Here is an 11,447-nt window from a genome sequence, read left to right as displayed (position 1 = left end):
GCGGTTTCTTAATATTATTTGTTGTGTTATGACACCCATTCACTGCACAACCTACCATATTTCTAGCGAATTTGATTTTTTCCCGGAGATGTTCTCAAGACGATTTGAAATTGAGTACTGCGAGGGCCGTTCTGATACAATCACACAACGGCGAAAAAATTTCGCCGTTGGCATGGCTACAGTATGACGTTCGGAAGCACCATCTAGGTGTTATTAATCTGAGACTACGCGGACGTCCGTCGTAAATCGACCGCGACCGCGACCGATCAGTGTGCACGGAACAAAACATCCAGCGAGCCAGATTTCGATCGGACGTCCATGCGCTCAAGGCCACGTCCACGTCCGTCGACCGATAGTTTGCACGGTTGTGTGTATTTCCATTGTCCAGATTCCCGTCCGCGGTCGATTCACGACGGACGTCCGCGTAGTGTGTTCCTAGCTTCATCATATGAATATAGGAGTTCTGTTAATTTTTTAAAAAAGTAAAACTTTAATTTAACAGGTTTGTTTTCAATTGCAGTAATAAGTAGCTTTTTAAAAATAATTAATATTTTGGTTCATAACTTAAATATAGATGAAAAAATACACTGAAATGCGTTTTATATATTAAATATTGCAAAACAAAGGTAAAAAGCATAATTATATCATATAATTTTTCATTCGACATTTTAATATTCTTGAACGTACCACATTTTTTGTAATTGAGAACCAGCTTATTTTCTATTTATCTTGTCTATGGCTTGTTCGGCGCGTGTTTTGTTGGAAATTTGTAAACTTTGTCGAAACTATTTTAGTGTTTTGTAGTTAATTATCGGTCGACGTTATTGTTTAAAATCTTAAGTTATTAATTATTATGAGTGATTCTGATGATTGATGTACTCAACTATAAATCAAGGCTATATGGCGCCGTTACTGACAGTTTGTTACCTGAAAAGTCGAAGAAAGCGTACATAGAAATTAACCCATTTTATTGTTTTCGGATACACATACATACCTAATGTATTTGGCTGTCGTAGAAAAAGTATAGTATACAATTGTAACATTATTATGTACAATATACTATTTATCTATCGCGTTATCGACCAATCAGAGACAGTTAATATTACAAACAATTGGTTGCTAGGAAATTCGATTTTGATACAACGCCATTAACATTAATTTTAACTTGAATGATGATATTGTTTGTCCATAGATGATGAAAATGATGACTCGTAGACAATATAATAGATTGTATACAATAGTGATAGAATTAATCTTTTCACTCTCGTACCGTACTATTAGGCCACTCTGCAAGCTTCTTGGCCTAAACATGGTACTCGACTGAAAAGCTCCGTATTATATCACGATTGTATAAAATAATAGTATGCAGCGGTGTTTAACCGAGTCAAAAAATACTCGTGGCGTCTTTATTAACAATTTTCGGCCTTGCTTCAAATTGTTACCCACGCCATTCTCCTTTTTTACCTCCGTTAAACACCGGTTGCATAAAATAAAATACGACGATGAATTGACTGACAATTACTAGACGACATCGCTTCTCGCTTGCGAAAGTAAATAAAACACTTGTACATTTCCATTGACTATAAAAGCTCAAAGGGCTTTTAGGTCTCAAAGGGGAGGTTATTCGCCACCCCATTTCGCTGAGTGCATTGCATGTAGTAAGTTTGCCTGCAACCTTTTATCGAGCAGTTTTATGCATTTGGCGACATATTTATTTGGTAGTGTGAAAGGCGGTAAAGGGTGATGTTGTTCCCTTTACCGAGCGCAGACTAATTGGGTTGAGGGTCCCAATAAGTCGACACTCTTATAAGATGGTGAGGGTTCAGGCCTGGCTTAACAGAACAACAACAACGATTCCAATTGGATTTATTTAGACAACACAAGAGTTACACGCAAGTTTACACAAATAGTCTTATACAATGTAGTCTAGTAACACTAAGTAACACGAATGCCGTGAGTGGTATATCTAGCACTGTACACTGTTGCTTTCACTGAACTTCACTTTGACTATGGACGCGACGGTAGCGGGTGTACCGAAAAGAGGTGACGTGACGAGACGTACTCCGAACCGGGCTCACGCCTTGCTAGTAGAAGACTCTCCGTGTGTGATCGGAATTGCGACCTTACGCCAAACGCAGGGGTTTACGCAATGTGTGATCGGAACGGGCTTTCTCCGTACTTAGCAAGGAGCTAGCTTAGGCCTAGAGTAAGGTCCTAGTTAGGAGCAGACTGGGATGTCAACTGACTTGGGATGTGTCCCGGCGGGCTTTTATACCACCCGGCGGCGTGGGTGAAAGCGACGCTTCCTTCCTTCCTGCGGCGTGGCGTCACCCCGCGTGGAGGGGGTGTAACGGGAGTAACGGGACGTTGGACCCGCGCATCTGCAGTGGCCGGCCATCGCAATGTAGAAAAAATGGTGCGGTACCGTTGGAATCGGAAGGGCCGGCGGAACCTTCTACCTGCGTTACGCGTGGGAAACTTGGTCGTGCTACAGTATCCCCCTCTGGATCCGACGACGTCCCGGCGAGGAGCCAGCACGAGGTAGCACTTCTTCTTTTCCATCGATTTTGCTTTTACATGCCCCTTGGGCTTCTTAGTCTTCTTCTTGAAGTTTTTGAGTGGCTGGAGTGGTGGTTCCATAGGGGCCACCACCTCTTCATGATATAGCGCAAACGCTGCATCTTGGGGAGGTTTAATCTTCTCCGGACAGTCACTATTCCGAGTGACTATGCATGATGCGAGCTGACGTTGTGACTTTACGTCAGAGCTATCTTGTTTTGGTGCAAGTTTAGCACGCTCAGCATGAGCTGGAATGACCACTGCTGGATCACGTGGCTGCAACTTCAAAGCTTCCTGACTATTCTTGTCTAATGCTCCTTTTCTTATTTCCTCCCTTTCTTCCGTAGAGGGAACTTGCGTACAGCCTACTTGAAGTTTTGCTGTAGGGCTTGGCCCTATTTCACCAGGTACGCTTGGGGCCCAAGAATATAGGCCAACGCTCTGGTCTCCTGGATTTGCATTTCTGCAGCAATTAGGGCACTTGCTGCGAACGACGCCGGGTCTGCCGCATCCGTAGCAACTGATGCCAACCGGTGCTGATGGAGCAACCTTGCTCACATCTCCCCCTGCAGTTGAGCTCATATCTTGTTGTTGCCGCTTCTTTGTGCGACAATCTGCTTCGGCGTGCCCGTTCTTATCGCAGTACTCGCAGCGTTGTCGGCCTGAAGTGTTCCGTTCATTGTTTGAAGGTACTGAGGCAACATTTTCTTCCCAGCTCGTCTTCTTTTCCAATAGGATTTCTTCAGCGCTCCTTGCGAGTTTCAGAAGTTCGTCGATCGATTTGAAAGCGCTTCTTGGCACCATTTCCCGTATATTCAAGTGGAGCTGACCATAAATCATATGGAGTTGATGGGTCTCCGGTGGGATTGGTGCAGGCAGCTGGGCTATGAGTGCCCTCTTCTTTGCGACGAACTTCTCAGTGGGGGTTTTCGCATCCTGCTTGAGTTCTATTATCCTCTGATACAGGATGTCCGCTGGTATCTTCGGTGCGAACGCGTGCCGAAGCCGATCTTCAAAATCCGTCCAGGATTTGACGTCTGACTTAGCGCCTTCCCACCAGACAGCGGCATCTCCTTTTAATAGGAGGGTAAGCCCTTCGAGAGCGTTCTCGTCGTCAATGTTCTCGATTTTCTTGTACACCTTGATGGCTGAGAGAAACGTCTCTACAGTCTCGTTATCGCCGGTCCCGTCGTATACTGCGTTGCATCGTGCGAATGAACCTTGTCTGCTTGCCGGTGCTAGAGCTGCGATGATGCGCTGGAGCTGTTCTTCGGTCATGCTGATGGCCATCTTTGCTCTGTGTTGTGCTCGTGTTCTGGGTTCTGAAGCCAGGGCCCCACGTTGGGCGCCAGTTGTGAAAGGCGGTAAAGGGTGATATTGTTCCCTTTACCGAGCGCAGACTAATTGGGTTGAGGGTCCCAATAAGTCGACACTCTTATAAGATGGTGAGGGTTCAGGCCTGGCTTAACAGAACAACAACAACGATTCCAATTGGATTTATTTAGACAACACAAGAGTTACACGCAAGTTTACACAAATAGTCTTATACAATGTAGTCTAGTAACACTAAGTAACACGAATGCCGTGAGTGGTATATCTAGCACTGTACACTGTTGCTTTCACTGAACTTCACTTTGACTATGGACGCGACGGTAGCGGGTGTACCGAAAAGAGGTGACGTGACGAGACGTACTCCGAACCGGGCTCACGCCTTGCTAGTAGAAGACTCTCCGTGTGTGATCGGAATTGCGACCTTACGCCAAACGCAGGGGTTTACGCAATGTGTGATCGGAACGGGCTTTCTCCGTACTTAGCAAGGAGCTAGCTTAGGCCTAGAGTAAGGTCCTAGTTAGGAGCAGACTGGGATGTCAACTGACTTGGGATGTGTCCCGGCGGGCTTTTATACCACCCGGCGGCGTGGGTGAAAGCGACGCTTCCTTCCTTCCTGCGGCGTGGCGTCACCCCGCGTGGAGGGGGTGTAACGGGAGTAACGGGACGTTGGACCCGCGCATCTGCAGTGGCCGGCCATCGCAATGTAGAAAAAATGGTGCGGTACCGTTGGAATCGGAAGGGCCGGCGGAACCTTCTACCTGCGTTACGCGTGGGAAACTTGGTCGTGCTACAGTAGTCAACCAAGTGCCTTACGTATGAGCTTAGAGCAGATATTTTTGCGGTGTTATTTTTATGCGATGTTATTGTCAATGACCGTACATACGCTCAGACATAACGTAGTAAACGTACTGTGTCTCAAACTACCCTACTTGTGAGTAAAACTTCTTATGTCTATCTCAGGCCTAATGGTGCTCCCACACTGACTGATACATAACATTTATAACAGCCCGGTGTGCGAGCACCATAAAGATCTTAGCACACTAAAACTACTCAACAGCCACTTGGATCATAAGGTACAGCGGGGCAAATCCCGACTGGGGGGCAAATGTGACTGATCCATTTTTCCATATTTTACAATGTTTCCATGATTAAATAGAGTGTCCACCTGTTATAATGAAAAAAATGGATTAGTTACTATTGCCCCTCAGTCGAGATTTGCCCCGCTGTACCTTATTGAAATTTAAGCGTTGCGTATTTTCATCAAAATTGTTGTTAAGGTAACTTAGTACTATAATATGCAATAAATGTGTGGTCTTCGCGTCGTCCGCTCCGCGTGTGTCATCGAAAGTGTGAGTCGAGTTGGTGGGGAGTGGAGTTGACATAGTGTGCTAAGAAGACTGTCGAAGGACTATGAGAGATTGGGTCGCCGCGCTGACACCTCGGCCGTCGCTCAGCGCCAGCGTTCGGTGTTCGGCGTTCGGCGCCCGGTACTTGGCGCGTGGTCGGGCTCCGCGAGTCCGCGCCGCGCTCGCTCGCCCTCGACTCGCCTCATTCCACTCGGCGCGCTCAGACGAACGGCGCGCCCCTCCATTCATTGCCGATCTGTCCGTAACAGTGGCACGACGTTGCCGCCGCGTTTAATCTTTAACTTTTTGTTTCCAGTTAACTTTTTTTTTGAAGTGAAAGTCTCGAATATTCATATTGAAATCTCGAGCACAGTTTTGTTATTTAAATCTTAAAATTTGCACTTCCACTTATACAAACAAATCTCGGAATAGGTACGCGAAATTTTTGAAACAGCTCTCGCTTGCAGTAATTTCATATTCTACATACATAGAGATTTATGAGGGGAACGTGAAGATTGCAATATCACTTTCAAATAGAAGACGACTTCAAAGGAACGAAAATGTCGAAAAAACATCTCCACAATCAAGCCGCTATACCGTTAGCTCCTGCGGTATTCAAGGTAAGAGTTTTTATAGCTTTATAATTACTGCGAATTAAGTTTTTATTTATTTTATTATTTTAACTAATAATTATTATTTATATGAAAATCCATATGTAAATCTTAATTTTCATCATGAAACTTGTAAACACTAACTAAGGTAGCAATAAGCTCAACAGCTTTGCGATAATCATATAGGTAGTTACTGAAATTAGTTTGGCGATATTTAATATTAAGATACTAGTTTGTACGAAGACAGTAAAATAACTACAGTCACTGTGGCAAATTGAGAATGTTAAACTTTTCTAAAACAAAGTTACCTCTCCGATTTAACCGGGGTTAGATATCTTATACTATTAAACGAGCAATTCTTGTATATTTATTTATTTATTTATTTATTTATTTATATATACCGACGATCTTGGAAACCGCTCTAACGATTTCGCTGAAATTTGTTTTGTGGGGGTTTTCGGGGGTGAAAAATCGATCTAGCGTAGCCTTAGATCCCGGAAAACGCGAATTTTCGAGTTTTCATGAGTTTTTCTTTCGCATTTGTAAACGTAAAATATGGTCCTTAATTTCGCCGCGCGCGCATCGATTCCGCTTAGCTCAGTCGCACGAGGTCGGTCTAATGTACGCAGATAGATCGTAGGTGTCAGGGTTTCGAATCCCGGTCAGAAATTAAGTTTTTGTTTTTTGTCTTTTTTTTTGTTTTTGTATTTATAAGAGTTTTTTTTTATCTAAAGACGTGATATATTAAAATAGAACCGAGCGAAGCTCGGTCGCCCAGATATTATATTATTATATTATGGTGTTCCATAAGAAAAGATCCTTATACAGTGAGTATATAAGGATCTTTTCCTTTTAAGGTACCTCCTTTCGCTATGGAAAAAACACATTAGCTTACTAAAAGAGAAAAAAAAAGAATAGGTTTAGAAAATGGAGTAACAACGGAAGCGTATTTAGTGTAACTACTAAATTATACGACTTTACATTACACGAATAATTAAAACCTTACAGCGCGTGATTTTTCCTTGAACATTGTTTGAAACTACAGCCGTAAGCGGAAAATAATGAATGTATATTTCTTGCCTACTGTAACGCTGACGTACCTACTTAATACTGTTTCGATTTTGTTGACACACATTATAATAGGTATAATAGGTACTTAGATGAGAATTATAAGTAAAAAATAATAATAACTATAATACGCGCTCGCTATAGTATAGGTAGGTATAGGTAAGTGCGTTTAGTTTTTATCAAGGTACTTTATGCCTCTACTTAGTCGTGGAAACATTCAACAAATAATGTAAACGTCTCGATATTTGAAGTCTAATAATTATTAATCATCCCGATTGTGATGAATAAAAATAATACTTAGGGCAGGGCATGGGCAGTGCGACTGGGATATATAGGTACCTTGTACAGTCAACAACACAGCTGTGAATATAAAGTGCCGAAAATATGTACACACACCTTAATAAAAGCTAGGAAGCCTTACTTAGGCTAGGAATTAGTTCTGTAGACCTAAGTTATATTCTAACAGTTCTTAATTTTTTTTGTCATGATATTTTTATGCAATAAAGTTTTTATCTATCTATCTATATACGTATTTTTGGCACTTTGTCTGTATTCACAGTTGTATTGTTGGCTGTACATACTTACCTTAAGGTTTAAAGGCAGTTAAGCACTATCATAAACAAGCAGATTTAATACTAAAGCTAAGCGATTGTTTGGGCAATGTCTTACAGATTTATGTGTTTAATGACATAGTCATAGTGACTAAAGTTTACATTTTCAACAAAAATAAAGTACTCTGCAGCAGATAGGTATCTACTTGCAGTTATCAGTTTGATTACTCATACTCTAAACTAATTTATATCCTTATACTTAAAGCCTGTAAAACTGTCATGCGAGTGGGTGCAATTAATAACACAAGTCTAAATTATTACTACCAATACTGATTATTTTTACAATACGAGTAGGTAATCGTAAAGCAGTGAATTATTATCCTGACAAAATTACGTCAGTTAGGTCACACGTGTTAAACGCAAGGCGCTTATTTTCTTGCAACAAATCGTTTCTAGCAATTTGTTGTTACGTTATTTTATTATTTATAGGTATAATATTTTCTCTCATTTTACCACTGTATATTTATACTTGATATATTTTATATCTAATACTTGAAAAAGTACTAGAAAGTATGAAATAATAGTACATTACGAAACCTACAAGTGCGGAAAAAAGGAAGTTTGAAACGAGTGGCGATACAATTGAAACGAGTTACGAATTTCCTTTTCGCACGTGTATCGTACGACGTTTTTCAGTACAGATAGTGCTTTTTTACGCACTAGTGCGAGAAGTGGTTCATTATTAATATGTCAGGTCGAAACTTCGGAGGGCCATCTGTACTGAAAAACGTCGTACGATATACGTGCGAAAAGGAATTTCCTAACTCGTGTCGATTTAACCCTTAAATGCATGACCTTGACAAAGAAAGCCTGTGTGGTGACGGGTTAAGAATTTCACCACCCCCTTTCTTCCCGTGGGTGTCGTAGAAGGCGACTATCGGATATGGGTTAAATTGTGGCGTAGGCGAGAGGCTGGCAACCTGTCACTGCAATGTCACAGTTTCGTTTTCGTTCAACCCCTTATTTGCCAAGAGTGGCACTGAAGCTTTAGTAGTTTCATTGACAAAGATTTATTCAAATTTGAACTTTGACATGCTGTCAATAGAGTCAAAAATGCATGATGCATATATATATACATCATAATGCATTTAAGGGTTAAAACACTCCCTTCGGTCGTGTTTTAATTTATCGCCACTCGTATCGGACTTCCTCTTTTACGCACTTGTATCATAATATACTATTTATTCAATCAATTTAAAAAATACATAGGTAACAGGCACCGCTTACATCACAATACAATAATTCATTGACTACACTTTTATTTAGCAATAATTATCTATTGTATTGTATACATACTACATATGTATTTAATATGTGTACCATATTGCAATACCCTGTAGGGTATCATGTTGCTATGTAACTAACCTGAGAACTCTCTCATCTTTGGGAGGATTGTTAGAGATTCCAGTCTGCGATTCTAGTTTGGAAGACCGCTTTTTTAGTATCTTAAAGATCTTGAACTATGTACAAAAAAACAGGGTTAAGACTAGAAGTGAATCGGAACTGATATTATTATTTTCGATAATTTTAATAAATACATAACTATATATGCGTTCAGCTAGAACTATAAAACTGTAAAGATTTAAAAAGACTGGTGAAAACCCCAATGTTTACCTTAACGATCACATGTTAAAACAATGTAAATTTTGGCGATCCATCATAAACTAGAACTAGATACCTGCATGTGATGTACCGAGCACGCGTAACACAAATAGCTCATGCCGCGGCGTAGATATCTTGTTAAAATTTCTCATGTTTCTCGAATACAGCGACGTATGAGTTTAATACAACTTAATCAATGTCATACTTAACATTGTTTTTGTTCTAAACACGTATAAGTCGTATAAGTATTACCTACTTATCTGCGACGAAATTCGGATGATGTAGAATCTGTTTGTGGTAGATAAAACTTTCTTAGCTACCTTATTTTTTGTAAATGGTTTAAAACTATATTTAGTTAATACAAATAAAATTATATTTAATGGAATAATTGAAAAATTACTTGCTTGATATCTGTAAGCATGTAGGTACATAAAAAACCACAAGATAGACCTCTTGAACAGAGAAAGAATAAGGGTGGTTAGAGTAGTATTACTTACCTCGTCTTTTCACCAAACGAGGCACACACAATGGTTGTCGACTTGCGGAAAATGCCCAATAAAATAAACTAACTATAGAAACAATAAAAAGAGTTTGAAAAATAGTCTGTTGTACATACGATTATTGTAATAAAATTATTCTAGACATGATAGAGAGCCATTGAGAAGTCAGCGTACATAAGTATAGTATAAATCTATAGTAAGGTATTTATTTATATTATATTATATGTTATAATGATGTTCCGTTTGTATCTTCCAAACAGTCTGAGGCAACAAGCTTACGCCACCATGCCCGGGTAATAGGTATCGGAACCAAGAAATTTAGGCAATACTCCTCCAAACAAAATTCACAGTGTAAGCCAGAATAAGAATTTAAGTCTTTGTTTCTTTACTTATCAAATTTGATTGAGGCGGTTGAGAGTAAAAGATAAGAGACTTCCCGACTTCTATATTATAATATAACTACTAACTATACATATTTTCTAGCGGGAATTTAGTTAGCGTAACAATCCTAGTGCAAACAGGAAAACTGCTCGGTAAAGCTAAAGCCTGTATAGTGTATATTTTGCTGTAGAATGTCAAACGCGTAGTTATTGAATAATATGAGTATGAGTTAATTTGGGGACGACCATTGCGTCAAAGTTTATGGTTGGGATTTTTGCTCTACGCTATTTTAACGTGGCATCTTTTTGTGGCAGCGGGCCGATTTTTGAGTCTCACGCGTTCGAATTCAGAAAATTGTCACTGAAAATAATAAGCAAGTCACCGTTTTCATACGGTATTTTAGTGACAAAATCCCGTATTCAAAAATCGCCCTCCAAGAGCTCGGCCAACAATTACATAATTTACATATAACCATTTTTATTTTACTGCGCTAGGTTTATACTTCATACATATCGTCACTACTTTGAAAAAACTTGTATCTTCTTCTGTTAATGAAAAGAAAATTGTAGTAAGTATGTATGAAATGCATATAGACTTACTGCGTTTTAACTTTGAGGAGCAGTGTGAGATACGAGATTTTTTCAAAGTAGTGACGATATTTAGGTTAGCAGGAACGAATTCATTAAGTATATGGCATTTTTTAGTTAAGTTATAATTTTTACAAATTCAATTGACTCAAATCAAGCGCAAGTTGACGGCCCTTATTTATGTATTTGTTTATCTTAATATTCTTAATTGTTAATTTATTTACTCAAAAAACATAAAAATAATATAATAAACACTTAAATTAAAACTTACATTAAAACTTATAAATAAAATATTTGTCCAGGTCTTGCTCGTTGGGTAAGGTGCCCAGAAGGCTGGCCGCATTGCCCCGCTGGATAGCAATGCTGATCCGCTGAGCAAGGTATTGACCAGCCCTCTGGTCACCAGAAGCGTCTATAAGGCGCTTAGATAGCTCCTTGTTAATTGACTTTGATGTTATACGTTTTCTTTATAATCTTTATATCTCTTATATCTCTATTTACTTAAGTTTTTTTTTCAAGTAAGTAGATATTTTACCTTTCCACTATCAGCAGCTTTCGTGTAGTTCGGGATTTGAATTCGAATCCCGGGAAGGACATTTATTTGTGTTGTGTATCAGCGGATTTTTTTTAAATGTGGGGCTACCTGGCTTGCATCACTTGCATGTTAGATGTTCACAATATTCCACAAATATACTTATTTCATGTTTATTCCACAAATCAGTTAAAATTACTCGTAGGTACACAAGAACAGCCAAACATAGGAAATCGTTATTTGTTCTATAAGAGGTAAAGTTATTTCTTAACCGCACGTGTCAATACTGAACTGAAAGCGTAATGATGAGTGGATTTG

At 39.7% G+C, this 11,447-nt stretch overlaps 1 protein-coding gene across 1 annotated transcript in view; it reads left to right on the top strand.

Annotated features, from left to right (window-relative positions):
- The first annotated feature begins 5,470 nt into the window (after nucleotides 1-5,470).
- The window catches only part of LOC125240775 (proton-coupled amino acid transporter-like protein CG1139), a 67,305-nt gene continuing 61,328 nt past the window's right edge, over nucleotides 5,471-11,447 (top strand). Inside the window, exon 1 of the mRNA XM_048148847.1 lies at nucleotides 5,471-5,857. Within this exon, the coding sequence (XP_048004804.1) occupies nucleotides 5,798-5,857 (60 nt within the window). The 5' untranslated portion in view covers nucleotides 5,471-5,797. The remainder of the gene's footprint in view (nucleotides 5,858-11,447) is intronic.

This window comes from Leguminivora glycinivorella, chromosome Z (genome assembly GCF_023078275.1).
Source record: "Leguminivora glycinivorella isolate SPB_JAAS2020 chromosome Z, LegGlyc_1.1, whole genome shotgun sequence".
In the NCBI taxonomy this organism is placed as follows: Eukaryota; Metazoa; Arthropoda; class Insecta; order Lepidoptera; family Tortricidae; genus Leguminivora; species Leguminivora glycinivorella.
The sequence above is the reverse complement of the archived record's forward strand: the minus strand, read 5'-3'. Positions and strand labels throughout refer to the sequence as shown.